The sequence below is a fragment of the Calliphora vicina genome, chromosome 3 (genome assembly GCF_958450345.1).
Source record: "Calliphora vicina chromosome 3, idCalVici1.1, whole genome shotgun sequence".
NCBI lineage: Eukaryota > Metazoa > Arthropoda > Insecta > Diptera > Calliphoridae > Calliphora > Calliphora vicina.
Window position 1 is genome coordinate 17,835,170 of NC_088782.1, and position 24,395 is coordinate 17,859,564.

Here is a 24,395-nt window from a genome sequence, read left to right on the forward strand (position 1 = left end):
AAAGATGTACGATTGAAGCTAGAAAGGAACTGTCAAGCTAAACTGGGACTATATGAAGACCTACGATTGAAGCTAAATAAGGACTGTCAAGCTAAACTGGGACTATATAAAGACCTACGATTGAAGCTAAACAGGGACTGTCAAGCTAAACTGGGACTATATAAAGACCTACGATTGAAGCTAAATAAGGACTGTCAAACTAAACTGGGACTATATAAAGACCTACGATTGAAGCTAAACAGGGACTGTCAAGCTAAAATGGGACTATATAAAGACCTGCGATTGAAGCTAAACAGGGACTGTCAAGCTAAAATGGAACTATATAAAGACCTGCGGTTGAAGTTAAACAGGGACTGTCAAGCTAAACTGGGACTGTATAAAGACCTACGATTGAAGCTAATGTGGGACTGTGAAGCTTAACTGGGACTATATAAAGACCTACGATTGAAGCTACACAGGGACTGTCAAGGTAAACTGGGACTGTATAAAGACCTACGATTGAAGCTAATGTGGGACTGTCATGCTAAACTGGGACTTTATAAAGACTTACGATTGAAGCTAAACAGGGACAGTCAAGCTAAACTGGGACTATATAAAGACCTACGATTGAAGCTAAACAGGGACTGTCAAGCCAAACTGGGATTATATAAAGATGTACGATTGAAGCTAGAAAGGAACTGTCAGGCTAAACTGGGACTATATGAAGACCTACGATTGAAGCTAAACAGGGACTGTCAAGCTAATCAGGGACTATATAAAGACCTACGATTGAAGCTAAACAGGGACAGTCAAGCTAAACTGGGACTATATATAGACCTACGATTGAAACTAAACAGGGACTGTCAAGCTAATCAGGGACTGTCAAGCTAAACTCGGAACTATATAAAGACCTAGGATTGATGCTAAACAAGAGTTATGATTGAAGGCAAACTGAGACTATATAAAGATGTACGGTTGATACTAAACAGGAGTTATGATTGAATCCACATTGGGACTATATAAAGACCAACGATTGAAGCTAAACATTCTCAAAAATGTTATTATTTTAACATTAAATAATATTCAAAATAGTGCAATTGAAAAAAGAATGAGTCGAAAAAAAATGTTAAATAATTTCGGCATGGTTACAATTTCTTTCCTTTCAATGTTTTATATAGGAAATTATGTAATTGAGAAGTGAATACCCTTAAATACACTTGTACTTATATCATAGTCTCGCTAAAAGTTTTGTAACATAAACTTTAATAGCTCCTTGTAAGATATAATTGCAAGTGACATGTTAATCGGCTAATTTCATTAAAATAAACAAAAAATGCCATTAAATAAATTAATTTACGCATTTTTGCCAACTGTCTGTCTGTTTGGCCCTCCATGACGCTAATGAAAATGTATTATTACATACTACAAGTACCTTAAAATTAAACTAGTTGAAACCAAAAGTCTTTTAACCCCATTTTTTTCTTTTATTTTTATAGTACTTGTTAAACAATTTTTTTAAGTTGTTAAATTAGCAAATAAAACTCTTTATTTTTTAGCAAATTACTGTCAAAGTCTTTGGTTGCGCATGCGCTAAAACCAAGTAACTTATAAAAGTAAAAAAAAAAATATAAAAATAAATTGAAAAAAAACCCACCAAATAGTTAATTTCATCAGTCCGAGACCGTCCGTACAAATACAGAAAACAGACATGCAATAGCAACAACAATAACTAAACAAAGTAATAGCAATGGCAGCAAAAGCGGCAACAACCACAATTGACGTACTTGCAACATCTAAACAAATAAACAAACAACAGCAAATTACATTAAAAGAAGGCCTCCCCCCTCCCCTAACTACTCTTCTCGTTTTATTGTTGCAGCAACCTTTACGGAAAAATCTCATTTCATATGAAATGGTTTTTGTTTTGTTGGTGGTTTGTTGTTTTCATAATGGTTTGTTGAATGTTGGTTACTTGGTTGCAAGTAGCTATGTAGTTGTGTAGCATATGTATGTGAGTATTTGCTGTTGGTGTTGCACTCTGTTCACAGCTGCAATTTTAAAAATGTTTACATTGTCGGCACTTTTTGTTCCTTTTAGTTTGCTTGTTTGTTATTGCTACTTTACTTTTAATACATTTTTATTTTATTTTAAATTCATTTTATATAAATATATTTTTGCTTTTTGATGTCGTCATGTGTCGATGAATACAAAAACAAGTAAGAGTGCTATATTCGGCTGTGCCGAATCTTATATACCCTTCACCAAATTATACTTCAAAATTTTAAATATTTTTAGGTAAACAAAATTTAATTTTTTTTCCAGTTGTTTTTTGAATTTTTTGAAAAAAAAAATTTTTCGATTGTTATTTTAAATTTAATTATTTTTTTTTTTAAATTTAAAATTTTTTTTAAAAAATTTAAAAATTTTTTTTTTTTTTAAATTTAAAAAAATTTTTTTTTTTAAATTTAAAAATTTTTTTTTTTGTTTTTTAAATTTTTTTTTTTTTTAAAAAAAAATTCGGGTTCAAAATTTTTTTCCCGATTTTGACCCATTGTAGGTCCAACTTACTATGGTCTTATATACGTCGTTGCAAATGTCTTTGAAATATCTATCATTAGATATCCATATTGTCTATATTAATGTCTTAGTAATCCAGATATAGGTAAAAAATAGGTCAAAAATAGAGGTTGTCTTGGTTTTTTCCTCATATCTCAGCCATTTGTGGACCGATTTTGCTGATTTTAAATAGCAAAATTCTCGAAAGCATGTCTGACCGAATTATTGAAGATTTGGATCCCGAAGATATCTGGGGTCTTCAGAAAACTGATTTCAACAGACAGACAGACAGACAGACGGACAGACAGACAGACAGACAGACAGACAGACGGACATGGCTTAATCGACTCCGCTATCTATAAGGATCCAGAATATATATACTTTATAGGGTCGGAAATGAAAAATGTAGAAATTACAAACGGAATGACAAACTTATATATACCCTTCTCACGAAGCTGAAGGGTATAAAAAAGAAGTTGAAGAAAAAATATCAACAATTTTTATATGAATGAATAAGAAATTGTACAATCTGCAAAGAGTTTTTATTTTTGATTTTATGAAATGACCCAACAAACATTAAATCAAATATTTGAAATATCATGATTTAAACACGATTCTCAAAACTAATTCAAACTTAAACCGAGGTTGGAGTTTCAAAAGGGAATTGACTGTAATTTTATCAAATATTGTATTCTAAATACATATTCTCATAACTAAATTTAATTTCAAACTTCAAATTATCATAAGTTTCATATTATAGTTAAGGCAATAAAAAATATTTTCCAAGACTCCAAAAAAGTATGCTAATAATTTTGATTTTATTAAGGAAATTTAGGAATATCATTTTATTTTATTATTTTTCTACAGAAAATATTTCTCCAAAACTCCTAAAAGTGTGCTAATTATTTTGATTTTATTAAGGAAATCTAGGAATTTTATTTTATTTTATTATTTTGTTACAGAAAATACTTTTGAAACTATTTTAATTAAATTTTTTATCTCAATTTGTTTGTGTTTACTTGCAGGTGCTTTCAGCATTGGACATACTACAGCCACCTCATTTGGATTTCTTCCAAGAAATGTATCCTTTTCATAAAAATAAACTAAAACCATTCACTTTACTTAAACATTTTTTAGGTTTTAGCAATAACAGGAAAAAACAGAAAATAGTTTACAGTGAAATCTTCTAATATAGAACATAGTCAATGTTTTATATTGCTAACAAAATCATTAAAGAATCGACTAGAGTTTTACCAAAATATTTAGACTAGACAGTTCTTCATATTATTCTTGCTCTAGATAGTTTTTTTATATCAGTGAATAATTTGATTACTTGCATTTTAATTTCTTAATATTTTATAGGCTTTAGCTGTTTGCTAAAACAACAACAAAATTTTAAAGTTTGTCAAAGTGAATAAAAATAATAGTGTCATTAAACTGAAATAACAAACCTAAAAATTTCCTAAAATTCCAAAAGTTGAAAATTTTTTAAATTGAAAAAATTAATTTTTTTTAATTATTTTAGACAAATTAAAATAATCCGATAAATTCCCAAAATTTGTTTTTAAATCACAGAATGGGAAAGTTTTAATTTTTTATAATCAACTTTTTTTGTAATTTTGAAGAAAAAAATTTATAATCCAAACCAAAAGGAGATATTTCCAAAAATTTTAAATATTAAAATTTTGTTTATTTTTTAATAAAATATGATAGTTATTGTATTTTATTCAAACAAATTTTATAATCCCATAAATTCCCAAAATGTTTTTATAAAATCCCAGAAACGAAAACATTTAAAAACTTAAAAAATATTAATTTTGTTTAGTGTTTATGAAAAATATTGTTAAAATTAGAAACAAATTTGTAATCCCGTAAATTCCCAAAATGTTATTCTGAAATCCCAGAAACAGAAATTTTAAGAAACTCGAAAAAGTTTAATTTATTATTATTAATATAGACAAATTATACATTTTTTACTAAAAAAAAACTGTAAATTAAAACATTTGATAATCCCAAAATGTTTTTCCTAAATCCCAGAAATTCCTATAACTAAAGTTTTTTGCTATATTGATGTCTTTATTATTTAGATTAATACAAAATTGTAAGTTTATTTAGTATTTATGACAAATTTTAATAAAATAATAATCAAATTTGTAATCCCGTAAATTCCCAAAATGTTTTTCTAAAATCCCAGAAAAGAATATTTGGAGAAACTCTAACATTTTAATTTATTTCGATTACTAAAGACAAACTCTTAATTTTTTAACCAAAAAATACTTTAAATAACGAAAACATTTAATAATCCCTCATAATCCCAAAATGTTTTTCCTAAATCCCAGAAAGGGAAAATGTGCAGAAATTCCTATAATCAAAGTTTTTGCAATATTGATGTCAAAATTATTTATATTAATACAAAAAATTGATAATCCCGTAAATTCCCAAAATGATTTTCCAAAATCCCAGAAAGGAATATTTGAAGAAACTCTAAAAATTTAATTTATTTTGATTATTAAAGACAAATTATTAATTTTTTACCAAAAAAATACTTTAAATTAATAAAACATTTGGTAATCCCTCATATTCCCAAAATGTTTTTCCAAAATCCCAGAAGGGAAAATGTGCAGAAATTCCTTTAAATATAATTTTTGCAATATTCAGTAAAAATTATTTATATTAATACAAAATTTTGATAATCCCTTGAATTCCCAAAATGTTTTCTGAAAATCCCAGAACTTTCAATTTTAAAATTTAATTAAAAGCTATAAAAATTAAATTTGGTTTAGTATTTATTAATATTACTTAAAAATTTTATAATTCTGTAAACTCCCAAAATCTTATCCTAAAATCCCAGAAATAAAATTGTTCAGTATTTTCTGAAATTCTGTTTTTAGTGTTTATGACCAATTTATTTATATTCATAATCCCAAAAATCCCCAAATCGCTTCCCTAAAATCCCAGACGAATTTTACATGAATTTAGAAATGGAAAAAAGTGTCAATTATTTTGTCTTAAACCTTTGACAACCACGGGGACACCGGTGTCCCAACACAAAAATATTGAATAACGAAAAAAATAATGGGTTCCATTTAAATTTTAATTAGTTCGCAAACGTGTCTCTTATTAATGTGTTTAGATTAAAACAAGTTCGGTTACAGCATTTCTTTTTTATTGTCTTTGTAAATTGACAGTTTTATTGGTAGTGTGTTCAAGAATTGTTCAAAAATGAGTCTTATGGTCGTGAAAGGGTTAATATTAGAGATTTATTCCAAAATATTTCCAAAAATCCAGGTTTTTTCCATAATATCACATGTATTTATTGACTGATTTTGCTGATTTTCAATAACAAAATGATCGAACGTTTATCATATATATTGATACATACATAATTTGGTTCTGTTACATGACTAGGGTCTTGGGTCTTCTATAAAGATCGAAATTAAAAACAGAACGACAAACTTAACACTCGTGGTAAAGGGTATAAAAAAGATAGTCACATTGAATAATATTTAGGCTCATTATTTCATTATTTCATTAATTTATATTTATGTTTTTTTATAATATAATCCTGGTTTTCTCTTAACTATTATAAACGTATAAAACGTTGCCTTAATCTCACAGATATGTGATAACAGAACTTCTTCAATCAGATCTCCATAAAATAATCGTTTCACCGCAACACTTATCTGCCGATCACATAAAAGTGTTCCTCTATCAAATACTCCGTGGTCTCAAATATCTACATTCGGCCCGTATACTGCATCGTGACATCAAACCGGGCAATCTGCTGGTCAACTCGAACTGTGTATTGAAAATATGCGATTTCGGTTTGGCTCGCGTCGAGGAGCCCGATCAAACGAAACACATGACCCAGGAGGTGGTCACACAATACTATCGGGCACCCGAAATTCTAATGGGCGCCCGACACTATTCGTCGGCGGTTGATGTTTGGTCGGTGGGCTGTATATTTGGTGAATTGTTAGGACGTCGTATACTGTTTCAAGCACAAAATCCAGTACAACAATTAGATCTCATCACAGATTTGTTGGGTACACCCTCAATGGAGGATATGCGTCATGCCTGTGGTGGGGCACGTTCGCATATGTTGAGGCGTGCACCGAAATTACCCTCATTCTCAGCTCTCTACACATTAAGTTCACATGCCACGCATGAAGCGGTGCATTTACTATGTCAAATGTTGGTATTTGATCCTGTAAGTATTTATTGTTAATCATTTTGCCATTGAAATTATATAATAATTGTTTGGTTTTGTTTGATATTTAGGACAAGCGCATTTCTGTATCAGATGCTTTAGCCCACCCCTATTTGGATGAGGGTCGTTTGCGTTATCATTCTTGTATGTGCAAATGTTGTTTTACCACACCGGGTGGTATGCGTCAATATACAAATGATTTTGAGCCATCGGCCGGTCAAGCATTTGATGATTTGTGGGAACGTAAATTGACATCAGTGCAGCAGGTTAAAGGTAATAGGAAATTTAAATATTTATTTACTTCTTACATCAATTTTCAGTTTGCTAAATTTGTGCAAATTACTTCTTTTGTTTAACTCATATTTTTTAAATTTTCCAGAGGAAATGCATAAATTTATTGCCGAACAATTACAGACTGGTCGTGTACCTTTATGCATAAATCCCCAAAGTGCAGCATTCAAAAGTTTTGCTAGGTGAGTAATTTTTCCAATTACTACTACTTTTTTATGTTACTATCTTTTCCCCTTAATTTTACTTTCTAATACAAACAACTATTTAACAAATTTTCTTTCTCTACATTTTACTAAAAAAAACATTCTTAATTTCTTAAACCATCTAAACACACACAAAACATTTTAAGTTTTCCCTACCCAACTGAAAAATTAAAATTATAAAAATGAACTACCTAATTAGTTAATAATTTTGTTTTAATTAAATTAAAACTTTTTTTTCATTTCTTTTATATAAAATATACAAAAACCTATAAAGCCAGTAAACAAAAATGAGATAAACTAGAATTTCTACTACAACAAACACTGCTGCTAAACCGCCCTCTTTTTACATTTAAATGAACTCGAAAAAAAAGAATGCAACAAAAACATTGTGCAACAACAAACTCAAATCTGCAACAAAATAAAATAGAGAAAATGAAGTAATATAAATGAAAAAAAATAAAACTGAAAATAAAAGAAAGCGGAGAGAGAGAAAAAGAGACAAAGATTTCAATACATATATGCATTTAACAGTTTAAAACCGAAAAAAAGACAAAAAAAAAGTGAATAAAAACAATTTTTACCCAGCCTTAAAGTATGCAATAATAATTGCAAATGTTCAGCACTTGAAATTATGCAACGAATAACGCAAAAAACATGTTTTACAAAAACATAAAGCAGTGATAGTATGTAATTGTATTTGTAACTGTAATGCATGTAAATCAAACAACCAACCAACCAACCGTACAACAAATACTCCTACAACAAAACAACAACAACAATGTGTATAATAACAACAACAATATCAAGCTTACATTCAAACATACACACAAATACATATCTACATGTATGTGTATGTGTATAATAGTTATTTTACAATCATTTTTTGTTGCTGTTGTCAGCATTTTGCAATATTTGCCCGTTGTGCTGTATTATCATCAATATTTTTTAACCAAATAATAGGTCTGTTAACAAAAAATACAAATTTACAATTTTTTCATTTAGTTTTTTTTGTAATTGTCAAATATTTATTGTTTTAATACAACAACCATAGTTTTATTAAAATACTTTTTACGAAAAAGAAAAAAAAATGTAAATAAATAAAAGCACAAACAAAATATTTAATAAAATTGCTAGGAAAATTATAAATACTCCAACATATGTATGTTTATGAAAGAAATATTTAACTTGTAATTAATGTTTTTGTTTGTAGAAACGGCTTATTAATAGAGTACATAAAAACACTTTACATTCAAATTTCAATTAATTGAAAAAAAATTTATTGAAAGTTAATTAGTGATTTTTTGAATAGCTGCTAGTTTAGAGCATCTCTTTAGTTTATAAATTTTAGTATGTACGTAATGATTACTATTGCAATGACTTTGTTATAGATTTGATTCAATTTTATTATTTCTTCAAGTTCGAATTTATCTTTATAAAGTTTCTGCTCAATCGAATGCGTGTACCAAGCTGTATTAGCTTTCACACTAATATTGGAAGTTGTTCACATTAATCAATACATTTGGCGCAACACTAATTTTGCGGACTTTTTCATTCCCGGGAAATATTAAGAAAATCTGTTCATTCAGTTGGAATTTTTTTAATACTAGCCCAGCAAAAATTTACTTGCCAAGGAAGTAGTTAAGGTTCATATGATGATGAAGTGATTCGATTTAGTTCAAACATGCCAGTCATTGGAGATCATGTGTTTATGCGAAATATTTGAATTCTTTAAAAAAATGTTCTGGGATGATAGATATTAGGAAGGCATTTAAACAACATTCACACCATTTTGTAATGGCCCTTTTAGTGAGTCAGTATTTTGTTGGAAATCCTGACGATACATTGAACCGATTACAGATTCAATCGCCTCCTTTGAAATAGTTTGCCATTCCCTTATAACCACATCTGATAAAGCTTCCTGCGTGGTATAATTTCGAGTCCGCATTTTGGGATCTATAATTTCCCCCCATTGGTTTTCAAAACACGTACCTAATTGGATTGTAACCACTCGGTTACAACCCTAGAGGCGTGTTTGGGGTGATTGGCGTGCTGAAATCTACAAATAGGGGCATATTTTCCTCCTCATGTGGACACATAACATCGTTTAAAATGTCTCGGTATCTAATTCTAGTCATACACAGAGAAAACAGATTCGTAATAGCAACACAATTTGTTGCCAATCAAACGATTCGGTTGCACACATAGAATTTTTCAGTTCTAACAAGAGAAATTCAGTTGATAAAGAAGAATTTCAGTTGAGGGAACCAAACTTTAGTTACCCATTCCAAAATATTGTTGCCACAACTGTAAAATTCGGTCACTAAGATAGAATCATTCGATTAGCTACAAATTCGGTTGCTATCACGAATCTATTTTCTCTGTGTAGTATCTTTTATGATATGAAATGGACTCATAAAAGCCCCACATCATAATATTGCCACCGCCAATGTTTGAACTTGAGTGCAGTCTTTTCTCCTTCGGCTGTCTTACAAATGTTTTCCCATCAATGCCTCTTAAATTGTATTTGGATTCTAGCGAAAAGAGACCAGTTTAAATATTCTTTAGCAGTGCGTTTTTTATATCCTACACCACCTTAATCAATCCCTTTCTGTGTCTTTTTAACTTTGTCCGTCTTTCCGTCTGACCAATTTTGTACCTTTTATTTTGCAACGAAAAGAATCACAATAAATAGTTGCTCAGATTAGAAAGTGCAAACATTTTATTAAAATCCATGTTCTCTTTATGCCGACCACTGATTTATAGTATTAACACGCACTCATGATTTGTATGGACTGAAAATATCATAAAGATAGAAATCCATTGGCATCTAGAAATTGAAAGGTGTATTGTAGGTTGTTACTAATTTTGTATTGATTGTAAACTAGTTTGTGTTCAATATATTCTAAATAGCAACATAAACAAATATTTAAAAACCTATTAGTAGCAAATTTTCTTCCATATTCCTACTTGAATATTGATTTTAATCCAAGGATCGAACATGATTGTTTTTTTCTGTAAACAGCATGAATGTCAACGAAGTTCATAAAAATATCAAGAGCTAAATTTTTACTCGTTCTTATACAACAATTATAGGAGTATGAAGCTATCAGTTTCTGGTGAATAATATTTGGAAGAAAAAGAAGCAAAGCTTATTTGTTTAGGAATGAAATTTTTGCAGGACTAGAATCTGCTTAAAGGAAAATAACAAATGCAAGGCTTTTACTTCTTATTAACATTATTAATGAGGTCTCAAATATTGTATTTATTAAAGCAAACTTTAAAAACTCCCTGAAAATCATTAAAGCCTAATTCAAGTAACTAAAACCAAACTTAAGCAATTTGAACCTAAAATCAGACTGTAAATATTTCGTTTTTTTCACATAGATTCTCCATTTATAAATAACAATAATGTTATTTTTATAGATTTGTTTTGTATAAATATTTTTCTAAACAAACAATTTTACATATTTACAAACTTTTTTGTATAATTAATTTTAAACATAAACCCTTTTTTAACTATTTTGATTATCTTTTTAAATGTAAATGAAACTATATATTTTTTTACTAATTTGTTTTTTTTTTCTAATTAATAATCATATTAAAAAAAATCCATTTTTTTGTAAAATATCCTTTAATGTAAATAATTTTAAAACAATTATAAATAAAATTTCATTATCTAAATGTCATTAATCCTACATTTAATAGTCATAATAATTGTTTTTTTTTTGTTCTTTATTTATTATTAATTTTTTTTTTTCGTTCTAATTTTTTGGACAATAGAGATTTATTTTAAAAACAACAGCTAAACAAATCACATTTTGACCTCAAAAACCTGCCATAGAATTAAAAATAAAACTTAATTTTGCTTAGAGTCCTCTACTTTTTTTATTGCTCATTGACAAAAATAACTAATATAATAGATTTGTTGTAATCCAAAGTATTAAAAATCCAACAAATAATCTAAAATAAACATAAAACATCAACTAAAATTTAAATCCACCACCAACCAACCAACCATCCTTCTTCAAAACTTCAACTCGGCATAGCAGCAGTGATGATTGAGTAGAATTTTATCTCTTGTCTTTATAAGCTAAAATTTAAATTTAAAACAAATTAAACCTTTAAATTCTAAATTATTTTCTTTATATTTTAACTTCTTAAACTTGTGGTTTAAACGCATTGGTAGTTTTTAGTTATATTTATAATATAAATAAAATTATACTAACTTTAAATCTATTCGTTATATTCATTGTTTATAATTTTGGCATTTCTCTTTCTGTTTTGTACTAATATTTCATTTGTCTTTAGTTGTAGTTTTCTTTCGTATTTTTATATTAAATACATACTATTCTATTTTGTAATTGTTTAAACTAACTAAATACTTTTTAAGAAAATTATAACAATTGGCTATATATTATTACTATATTTTTGTTTTCCTAACAAGAGTTAAAGTTTTGCATCATTAAAGCTTAATTTATGATCGAGAGTTTAAACATTAGATTTATAAAAATGCAGGGTTTAAGCTCGAGTTTATTAACAAAACCAGAAATGATCAGCTGTTTAATTAATAATGGAAGATCCTTAACATATACTTCAGTTTTTTTTTAATTTTTATCTATTATTTTGAAACATTTGTTCAATATGAATTTATTCAAAGCATTGGCCATTGTTAGCTATGACCTTTTCCCATCTTTCTGGCAACATATGGATTCCGAGCCAAAAAAACTCATTATTTGAGGCCAAGAACGAATCAAGCCAATATCGGAAACTCTGTTGCAAAGTGAAGCGTATCCCATAGAGAGCATTCTACATCGATCGAAACAAATAGTAGTCGGACGGGGCACAGACTGGACTAAAAAGTGGATGAAGCAAAGCTTCCCAAACACTTCATTCTAAATAATTTTTAACTGGTATTGCATAATATGGTTGCGTCGTCATTATGGAATATTATAGTTTCATGTCTGGCCGCAAATTCAGGGCGTTTTTCGGCCAATTCTCGCTTCAAAGGAATCAGTAGCATTCGGTTATCTGTGATAGTCTGGTCAGATTTCAGCAGCTCATTATAGATAGGACCCTTTTACTCCCACCAAATAAAGAACGTTACTTTACCGCCATGAATATTTGGCTTTTGTGTCGATTCGTCTGGTTGGCCGGGCTTCACATACGATCTCTTACACTTTGTGTTATCGTAATGGATTGATTTTTCATCGCAATAATAATTCGGTACAAACATTTTATATATAGCGTTCAAGCATCATTACAGACATGCAAAATCTTCTTACTAGGGCTTTAATTCGTATGGTACCTAGTTTCCCTGCTTTTGAATGAATCCGGTTGCTCGTTTTGAAATGATTTTGCAAGCCTCCAATGCCTCCAATTCTTGTTCTTCAAACTTTTTTGGCTGACCTGGGCGGTATTTGTCCTCCGTGTCAAAATCACCACTTCTGAACATCTCTCGCACGTTGAAACCGATGGAACACATTCACCAGAAGCTGTGCAGTCGTATCGTATTAGTTCATAACTTCAAGTATTGGCAAATTAAAATGTATTCTATGGCGAAGGTTGTCAAATATATTTCTGTACTATATTTGTTTTATTTTGGATTATAGAGTAATAGAAGTAGGAAGATATTTTCTATATATAGAAGACAAAATTATCAAATTACTCTCCCGATGTTAAGTCTTTCTCTAACAAACTTAATATTCGATTGTAGAAAAGATGTCTGATAATCGATTCATACAATTAACTTTCTAGACACATAGATTTACATATGTGTGATCATAGATGGAGTAACTAATAGTAATTTGTTATCGATAACCAAAATACTGTTGCCGCTATTCTATATAAAGGGTCTTCCAATAATTTTTATCAAAATTAGTGTTCGCTTCTGACCCTTATTTTATTCAAAAAATCGAAATGAGGCGCATTTTTGGATGAATGGGTACATCAACAAACAAAATTGTCGAATTTGGGACGATACCAATCCACACGAGATCCAAGATTGGCCTGAAATGGTTTCAACAGAACGGCGCTACGTGCCACAGACCACATTGCACATTCTGCACGAGCGATTTGAGGGCATTGTCATCTCACGTGGAGGTGATGTGGATTGACCACCGAAATCGTGTGATTTGACCGCGTCAGACTTTTTCTTGTGGGTTTTATAAAGTCGTACAAACTACAGTGGCCATTAGAGACAACATTACCCATGCCATCGGTCAAATTCAGCCTGATTTATGGGTCAGAGTATGGGAAAATGGGACATTTCGGCACATAATGACATCGTTAGGCCTTTCAAACTAATACAAAATGTTGATGAATTCTCAGACACACTTTGTTTTATTTATATTTAAAGACAGGAAGACCTTAATGAAAGACCCTTTGTAAATTACCAATAAGATTAGGAATTTTTTTAAAAAGATTTTAAGATCAGACAACTTTTAAAACGTATATGGCGATACAACAGTAGTTGTGAATTTAACAACTGAGTGTTGGTCTAAATAGTAAAGAAAACTGTTGAATTAAATTATTTTTTACAAACTTTTATAAATCTGTAGCACTTAAATACCAGAATCCCTAATTTTATTAACATCCATAAACTGTTGCATAATTTTAGGTTTCTCAAAATAAAACTGTTCCCTTTAGTTGGCTTTAGCATTTCGTTTAATACAAATTCCTTTTCAGGAAGTTTGCAAGGATTTTCTATTATTTAAAATTTCTTTTACATACAAGTATTTTTATTAAATTTAGTTTTTATTATTTTTTTTTATTTACATAACTATGTATAAATGTTGTTTGTGCTTTTATTTCATTTATAGTTGTTGTTTTAAGCGTAAATATTTATTTATGTACATTACATACATATTTATTTTCATCATTGTTACAAAATACTAAAAAAAATATTCTTTCTTCTTTTTCCGCTGTTCCTTCTACCCAATTCTTATATTTATATAGTTCAACAGTAGCACATCCTTCCGAATTGCCACCATCGCCCCATCAATGGGAATGACGGCAAAATGAGGCCATAGCCGCCTAAAATATTAACAATAGCAACAACAATAACACTAACAGCAACAACAACAGCAGCAAATATTGAAACCTGAATAAAAGCAGCAACAACTACAAATACTATTATTACAGCAAGCAAATAAATAAAATATTGAAAACAAAAAAAACAGAAACTCAAACTGTTTTTACAGCAAAATGACTAAAGCGAAAACTGCAAAGAAAAACTTCAACTACTGAAACAAAAAAGTATGCAACGATTTATTTTTAAGTTATTTTTTAAAAATTTCAAAGCATAATTGCAAATTACAACAAAAAACAAAACAGTCAATACATCAAAGGACGTTTAATGAAAAATAAGGAAGCCACAAAAGGATGATACTTAAATAACAACAACAAAAAACATTTAATGAACATAAAAAAATAACAAGTAATGAAAATATATAAAATACTTATATTTAAAGATTTAAATAAATGTAGCAAAGATAAACATCATTCCACCACCGATAATTTATAAAACAAAATAAAAAAAAAACAGACGAAAAACTAAACAACTAAATATCGTAAGGAAAAACAAATTTAAATGGATCCTGCCCTAAATAAACCCTTAAACAAAACACTCACATACAAGCAAAAACCATTTCATATTATAAACAACAACAACAACAACAACTAGTCTTTAACAACAGCAACAACAACCACAACAGCAAGAAGAAGAAGATAATTCAAAACCATTAAAAACTACAACATATTTTTGGGAGTTAATTAAAAGAAAAAAACACTAAAATACAATGAGACAAAGTAAAAACAAAATACTAATTGATAAATGATAAATTCAAAACAGAATTTGAATTAAGAATTATATAAAAATTTAAACTTGTACGCAAAATATTTTTAAGCGTATTAATCATAATAATATAAAAACAAAACAAAAAAACATACACAAAAATTAACACAATTTTACTAAGAATAAAAACCAGAAAATGTACTATTTAATTATGAAAACAAAAATCTTTTTATGTAAAAACAAAACTATTATAAATTATATATTTTACTTATTAAAAAAAAAACAAAAACTCACACATAAACACACCACACTCTCTTATATTTAAGATCAAAGTATTTGTTAATTTTTATTTTTTTGATATAAATACATACAATATAAATAAAATTAATAAAATAATAATACATTTATTTTTTCTTTTAAATATAAAATTCAAATTAATTAATTAATAAATTATGAACAAGAAAATCAGGACATTAATAAAAAAATAACATGAAATAAATACACACACACTTTACATAATTAATAAATAATAATAACATTTTTATACATGCATAAATTCATATACATACATATAAAATACATTCTATAAATAATAAATTGATTTAAATGTGACAAATAATTCAATTACAACACAATTCTCGTAAATATACAACATACAAACATACTACATACATACTTATAAACATTATAATTTAAGAGTACTTTGGTATGAATTATTTAAAACAAAAATAAAGCAATTAATCATTTAAAAAATTGTTAATGCATAATGGAATGTGTTGAAAAGAATATTTGAAAAATGTCTATGTACATAAGGCATCATGTTTAGTAGATTTTGTAAACCTAATAAACTATTTAACCAACGTTTAAACTGAACATTTGTAAACCTTTTAACAAAAGTTTAAACTGAACATCGGTAAATCATTAATAAATAAAATAGATGGTATTATCTTTGAATATTAAGATTGAGCTTCTTTCCGAATCGCTTAAAAATCATTTTTGTGTGCACTTAGAAAATAACACTTCTTAGATGAAGTAGAGTAAGAAAACAAAGGAAGGCCTTGTGGCTTATCGAGTTACTTCAATTTTAAGCGAGTAAATCAAAGCAAAGTACAGATCAAAACAAACACAATAGCTTATTCCAAGTACGAACTGGCAATATAAAAATCATGAGTGTAAGCACTAAGGAAACTGGATGTAGTTAGGATACTCATTTGCTTTATTTCTGTCTCTTGGACTTTTAACGATTTAATTTTGCAATTGTTAAAGTATGCTATCACTAGAGTTCCTATAAACACTAGACATATTTTCGGGCTTAACCGATTTTTAGGATTAGAAAAAATTAAGTTGCAAATATATTACATCTTAATGTTGTTTCAAGTTCCATCTTAAAATTTAACCTTCATAATCAACTTTAATTTCTCTTTACACATTCACCCATCGTAAAACTAAGTACCAAACGTAAATAGTCTTATCATTCGTATGTTTGTCATGAAACATATAGTCAAACTCCAAAATCAAAAACGAATTTCATTTTTCATTTAAATCTTTATATTTTGAAACAAGTATACAAACATAATTAAGTACTTTCAGATTCAAAAAAAGGACTATTTTGGATTGATTTTAGTACCTTTTCAAAATATAATTTATACACAACTGATACATCATTTCTATAAAGTTTTCTAAAATTTTTCTGAAGACATTTTATTTTGGAGATATTTGGACTTTGAGAATTTCGATTTTTGCAGTTGTGGTACAAATCATGTAATTAAAGATAAAAAGTTTTAAAAATTTGTATGAGTTTTTAAATCTACCAAAGTTAAGCTAATATTAAAAAGTTAAAGAATGTCCAAGAAAATGTTTAGGATCCTGTAAAAAACCTATTGATTGTAAAACAAATTTTGACACAGCTTAAAGATTTCGTTATTTCAAATAATACATAACACTTGAACAATTTTAAGCAAATAATTGGTCTGAAATAGCCAGAAAAGCAACAAAATATATTTTGAGTACGGGAACTATTCTGTAGACCAAATCCGATTAAACTTTTAATTTTTAAACGAATTCACTCACATATTCTGGTGTTCTATAAATCGGATCCAAATGATTTACTCTGCTTTACTTTCGATTAAACAAGCCCATTTTAATGCACAAAATCATCCGATATACATAACCAGCCCAATTATGAATAAAAATTATCCGGGAGTTTTTTCCATTTTCTCATTTTTCAAATCCATTGGGAAAAAACTCCCGGGTGAACAAACTCCCGCGGAATTTTTTATTTATAATTGGGCTGAACATAAATTTGTCAATTATTCGTTTTTGAAAATCTATCGTTTTTAAAATCATTCGATTTAAAAAACAGACCCCAATATTTTGTATTGATGTTGTAAAACTTTTAATATTTCCGGAAATAGTTTAAGCGAAATTTTTCCATAACTTTAAAGACTTTAAAATTGTAGTAATTTAAGATCCAAAACGTTTGGATCCATGGTAGGCGTTCATATTGTTCAGGTTACGATGATTTTCGTCAAACAACCCGAATGTGAACAAAAGAGCGTAATAGAGCGTAAAAATACACACAATTCATTCAGTTTCTTGATGTTGTTGTTGTTGTTTTTTACCCAAAAAAGCACACAAATTAAATGCCTCTTTTTGCCTACCAATGGTTTATATTATTTGGTTGAACTGACACCAAAAACAACATGTTAACTGGTCCCTTTCATATAAAGCACAAATATCGTTACATAACCCAAAATAAACCGAACGAACTACATACTGACCAATTCAGTGTCAGTATCAAATGATAGTTTTAAAATAAAAAACTCAATGTCACCTTACCATTTAATATAGGTAATGTTTGGAATAGTTTTCTATTCTCTTTAAATTATAAATAAAAAATTTACCCGTCAAATTTGTATCTTCAGAAAACAGTCAATACTTTAATGATATTCAATATCAAATACCTTTTAGAGAGCGAAAGTTTGCAAATGCAACTTTATGAAATCACACATTTCTTTGGAAATCTTGCCTCTAGATTTTTAAATCGAGAAACAACGAAAATACTCGTATGTCAATATTGAGATAAAACTTTGGAATCATTATTCGTATTCACTTTTCAAATAATTGATGGTCAATTTTACTCAAAATTAAATACACATTTGGAAAATTTATTTAAATTTAGTTAATTTTAAACGAAAAATAGATCAGATTTAAAAACAGACTTTTAGATTGTTTGTACACAAAATGTTGGTTTTTCAAAAGTTTTCTGTATAATTTTATTAATTTTTATCATAATTTTCTTCAATTGGAGACACTATAAGAAACTACTTAAGACCTTATGTCATTGAACAACTTGTTACTTAAAATATTTATATTAAAAGAAATGTCATTTAAGTTTGCATTTGACCGTTAGTTTGACAGATATATTCAATATATTTTAAGTAATTTTGTTATTACTGTCAGTTTTAACTTTTGCTAGATTCATAAAAGCTTAGATATGAATTTAGTCTAATTCTTATTGTAAGAGTTCAAAACTATCTTTAAAACTCTAATACTAAATATTTAAAACTGATTATAAACCACCAGAAAAAAATCGAATGAAAATTATATCAATTCCTTTCGTTTATTTTAAATTTAGACAAGATGTGTTTAACAGATATCCTCGTTTTATTAAATCCTTGGAGAATTTTTATTATATTGCTATCATTTAAAAGCTCTGTTAGTTGTCATTAATCTCAAGGAAATTTTTATTTTAAAACACCATGAAAGTGTATAAATATTTGATACAAACTGTAAAATATTAACCTTCTTTGATTGTTCATCGATTTTTCTTAACCAATTTAAGCAATTTTTCATTGAGTTGGTAACATCTAAAAGTACAAATCTAAACCTTTTCATTGCTACCACTTTTATTCCAATTGGAGTATCTATTAACGAGCTATAAGAAATTAAAACATTTCGTTTGCAAACCATTTACTTTCTATTGAATTCTGTTTGCCTGGTGTTTGACAAAAAAAATGTTGAACGAAATGTTTTATACTTTCAATCACATAACTTAGGAAATCCTTGAGGGATTTTTATAAAATGTATATCATTTGAAAGTTCTAATATTTGGCTTTATTATAAAAGTAATATTTGTCTATATTGTCTAAACAATATTTAAAATTGTATCCTTTATTAATAATTAATCAGTTAAAACAATTTTCCATTGTCTTATATTAATGATAAACTGCTCGAATATATGTACATATGGCTATAGGTTTACTTTTAATGTCTATGTAATTCAAGTGGTAATCAGTGGCCATGACATGGTAATACATTTAATAATAAGCCTTATTGTGTAAGGCGACATAGAAAGTTTCCTTTTAAATTAATGAAACAGATTGCATGATATCTTTAATCTAGAACGAATATAAGGCTGAGTAGCTCTTTATTTTATTATTCGTACCATTTTGCTCTTAAAAATAATTAGTTTTTTTTTGTCTTAAAATAAATACAACTATTTTTGTCCAAAAAAAAATATATATATATTTAAACACAAGCAACACATACTTTGAATTTTATATTTAATAATATAAACTGTTTAATTTCTTTTTAATATTAATTTGCCAAATTTACCTCAAATTCTTTAAAACAAAAATACAATACATAATAATAGAAATTATATTTTAAAATAAAATAAACCATATAAAACTATTAAAAACAAATACATATATACTACCACTATATAACTATATATATTCAATATATAGTAAATATAAACAACAAATACAAATAAATAATTAAATATAAATGTAAACTTTAATGTAAAAAAAAAATACAAAACTTCAAAGTAGATGAAAATAATTTTTATGTTTTTGAAAAAATAAAAAAAATCTCTCTAATATTTGTTTAGATATTTAGAAAAAGAACAAGTATAAAATTTGCTTAAGTAGACTTTTTGTCCAAAAAAAATTATAAAAATTATAAATTAATTTAAACAAAAACAAACATAAAATACATACATTATGCGCTTTTTAAAAGTGCTGTGTTTTGTTAATAAAAAAAATAAATTTTCAATTTTTCTAATTTCCTCAAAACACAGCACATTTTAGCTTAATTTAAGTTTAGCTTTTAATTTTTTTTAAAATCATTTGTTTAAGCTTGTCATTAATAGTGAATTGAATTTCATTAATTAAATTTTATCACTTATTTTTTGGAAAACAAAACAATACAAAAATTAACAAACAATTTTTATTATAGAAATATATTTAAGGATTCGGCTTCTATTTAGTGTTTAATATTAAAAACAATCTACTGCTGCTGCTAGCTACTATTATTATTATTATTATTACTATTATTATTCAATTTATAATTAAATAGTTTTTATTTTATTAACAAAACAAAACAAAAACTCAACTACTTACTTACATCAAACAAAACATAAACATTTTAGTAATAAATATTAATATTATTATACAAATTTTTACATATAAATACATAAAATACATTTAATATTAATAATACTATTAATGTACTATTATTATTAATATTAATATTATTAACTAACTAATTAATTAATTAATTATTTCTTTTATAATAAAGAGTTTCGTTTAATACACAGACTGATTTCATATATAACAAAGAAAAAACTACAAAAAACAAAACGAAAAATAAATTTTAAAAATAAATAATTAAATGTAATTTAAACATCTCAAGACTCTTATTTAAATCATATTAAATCACTGCAACACTTAATAGTTTGTTTTAAAATTTGAAATTTTTTTCATTTAAATTGAAATATGTATGTCAAAATTGTTGCATAGAACAAACAAATAGAAGGGAAGGAGAGATAAATGTCAATGAAAATAATAGAACAAAATTACTCTCTTTTCTATGAGTGTTATAATAACAAAATACATGACAATACATGAATTAGGTTTTTGACAACAGACTTATGTTTTTCGCCTCAGTGGCCTATCTAATTGTCATCTATGTTCTATACATTTATTCAAGGCGTATTAATCGCCTTGTTAATTGTCAAATGACTGTCAATGTTGTGGCTATGGTATTTGGTTTTCCGGATATTTTTATTTCTCGGGAAACGGAATGAAAATTTCATTTTCCGGTATTACCGTGAAATGCCATTGTACATTTTGTGTTCCAAATGGTTTATTTGGTACCGAGATTTCTTTTGCAAAAATTCTACTTTCTATTAAATTCTGTTCGGGACTGACAAACATTTTCAATACTCAATTACAAGAAGTCAACAAGAACTGCACCATTTCCAATTCTATTTCAGAAGTTTATAATTATATTTCAGGAAATTTGAATTGAATTTCACTAATTTCCAAATGTATTTAAGAATTTTCTAATTGTATTACAGAAATCTCCATTTGTATTTCAATTGGAAATGGTGTAGACATAAAAAAGTTTAAATCTGTATAACTTAGGAAATCATTTAATAGTTATTGTCTAAACAAACTGTAAAATATTGAGCTTCGTTTCTCCTAATCCTGTTTAAAAATTGTTCTACTATTTTGCTACCATCTGAAAGTACAATTCTTAACCTTTCCACTGATACCTCATTTATTTCAAATGCTATCATTTTTACCTTGATATAACGATGTAAAACATTTTGTTTGCAAGAAATCTTCTTGCTATTAAGTTCTGTTCGCCTGGTGTTTGATAGAAAGTTTTAACAAAATTTTCGACCTTTCTATATGCAGGAAAATAAAGTTTAAATCAAAATTAAATATGAAAATTCTTGATGGATTTTTCTAATAATAGTATCATTTAAAAGCTCTGATAGTTGGCTTAAATATATAGGTTATCAGCCCAATCATGAATAAAAAATCCGCGGGAGATTTTTTCCATTTTTCCTATTAAAATTCAGTGTTAAAAATGGGAAAAGGGAAAAAACTCCCGCTATTTTTTAATCATAATTGGGCTGTATATATTCCTATAATGTCTAAACAAACTGTAAAATATTAACCTGCATTAATTGTCCACCGTTTTTCTCATCCATTACAATTCTAAAACTTTCCATCGTACAATTTTTATCCCAAATTGTCTTATTACCGTAATATAAGCGATTAATGAATTTTGTTTGCAAGAAATTGATAAATATTTTTTAGGAAATTCTCGAAATTTACTATCATTTCTCAAGTGCTAGCTAGATAAGCATAGCTTATATAAGGAGCCGCAGAACAAAAGGTACTTTTTGAAATTTTTTTACTAATTGATTTTTTGGGATTCTTATAATATTTGGGTTTAAATCTTCTAGAAAAAAATTAATTTCTCAAAATTTTTAAATTTTCAAAAAGTACCTTTTGCTCTGGGGCTCCTCATTTACAGATTTAAATAGACAGAACTCTGATAATCCTGGATAAATTTCTAAAATATTTAAAAGCTCTGCTAGCTGGCTTTAATCTTATAAAATATATTGTAAAAATTCTAAACTTTCGACTTTAGTTCGATTTCCATAGTTTTTATCCACTTTGGACTTTTTTTATTATTTAGGTTCCATCTAAAAGTACAATTTTAAGCCTTTCAATTTGTATTTCTTTTGTTCAAAATGATATCTTTATGATCGAGAGATAAGGGTTCAAACATTTTTGTTTTCAAAAACTCTACCTACTATTATTGGGTGAATAACTTAAAAATGAGGGATTTATTAAAATTTTTAGCTTTTATTTTGAAACATTTGTACAATTTAAATTTATTCAAAGTATTGGCCATTGTTAGTTATGACTTTTTCCCATCTTTCTGGCAACATATAGATTCCGAGCTAAAAGAATATATTCTGGAAATTTTTCGGCCAATGCTCGCTTCAAACGAATCAGTTGTGTTCTGTACAGGTTCCCTGTGATAGTCTGCCCCGATTGCGGCAGCTCATAATAGATAAAACCATTTTGGTCCCACCAAATACAGAGCATTACCTTAGCGCCATGGATATTTGGCTTTGGTGTCGATTCGGCAGGTTAGCCAGGTTTCACGATCTCTTATGCTTCCGGTTATCGTATTGCATCCATTTTTCATGGCAAGTAATGTTGTAGTGCAAAAATTTGGATGAATCCTGCTCATATAATTTTCTGAAAAAAGCGAATTCACTTAATTGTGAATAAATTCTAAAATAATCCATCGATTTTTTTTGGTCGATATCTCATTTTGTTCCCATTACATGTGGCTTTGCGATAAAGCAATAAATCTGAGCAATTTCTTGTGTTTTCAAAATTTCATGATTTTTTTAAAACAAAAAAATATTTCACGTAAAAAATATATTTTTAGCTTCAATTTGTTATTATAATAAACGCAATATACAGGCCTGTCACAGAATTCCATTCCGATCGAAAGTCGAATTAATTCCGTATTTTGCTTCTTCTGAAAAAGTAATGCGACAATTTATTTCGGAATGAGACCACTTTCAGTTTTCAAAGTGGAATTGATATTTGATAGTAATTATTTGGTTTTCTAAAATTTTTAATCAATTTCTGTACCAAAAATACAGAAATCAGAAATACAGAATTATGAAATATTTTTGGAATTAATAAATTACACGCAATCTGAAGAATCTAAAACGAAATCGATCGGAATAAAAACTACGGAATTGAATCCATTCCGAACAAACTGTGTGACAGGCCTGATATACATATGTGATAATTTGTACATATCATGGAGAAAATGTTTCCAAAATTCAATCAATCGGAAGACGAACATTAACTATTCAATTTTATGTATATATGTATATCAAACAAAAAAGTAAAATTTTGTGAAAATGAGCGAATTCACTTAATTGTGAATAAATTCGAAAAGAATCAACGATGGCGTATTCGATTCTTCATGAGTTTTTTAAAATACAAAAATTTGCTATTTTCACGTAAAAAATATATTTTTTTTTGCTTAAATTTGTTATTATAACTCCGAAACTACTGAGCCGATTAAAACGTAATATATAAACGGATTAAAGGTTAAGTAAATTTAAATTTGTCTAAGTTTATTTTAATAATATCGGATTAACCCTTTTTGAGGTATCATAAATTATGTGGAGAAACGTCTAAAAAATTCACAATTTTACAAAAAAAAAATTTAAAATAAAAACTTCTCCATAAATTTTAAAATTTTAACCATATTTGTACTACTGGAACCACAATACATCAAAATTGTGTAGTGGTTTCACATAATATGTGAAATTTTGTTCCCATGAAATATTCATTTCCCTCGAAGGCAAAATTGATATCGTGATATTCTCATGAACTTTTCATTCACAATAGTTTATTTTGTTCGTAACAGCTGTTTATTGTTTACAAAAATTCCATCTAAAAATTTCACAACATGGGGAATTTTTCACATGAACCAAATTGATGTACTAGAAATGGGAAAAGTG

At 27.6% G+C, this 24,395-nt stretch overlaps 1 protein-coding gene across 3 annotated transcripts in view; it reads left to right on the plus strand.

Moving 5' to 3' along the window:
• nmo (serine/threonine-protein kinase nemo) overlaps positions 1–14,568 on the plus strand; it is a 275,730-nt gene extending 261,162 nt beyond the window's left edge. Inside the window, exons 3-8 of one of the 3 annotated variants that reach the window (XR_010576195.1) lie at positions 3,561–3,616; positions 6,154–6,745; positions 6,817–7,018; positions 7,125–7,218; positions 7,514–8,199; positions 14,194–14,568. Coding sequence is in view for 1 of the 3 variants with exons in the window: in XM_065502867.1 (XP_065358939.1) it covers positions 3,561–3,616; positions 6,154–6,745; positions 6,817–7,018; positions 7,125–7,218; positions 14,194–14,248 (999 nt within the window). In the remaining 2 variants the exon portion in view is untranslated. The remainder of the gene's footprint in view (positions 1–3,560; positions 3,617–6,153; positions 6,746–6,816; positions 7,019–7,124; positions 7,219–7,513; positions 8,200–14,193) is intronic. The other 2 variants (XR_010576194.1, XM_065502867.1) reach the window with 2 other exon arrangements.
• The last annotated feature ends 9,827 nt before the right edge of the window (positions 14,569–24,395 follow it).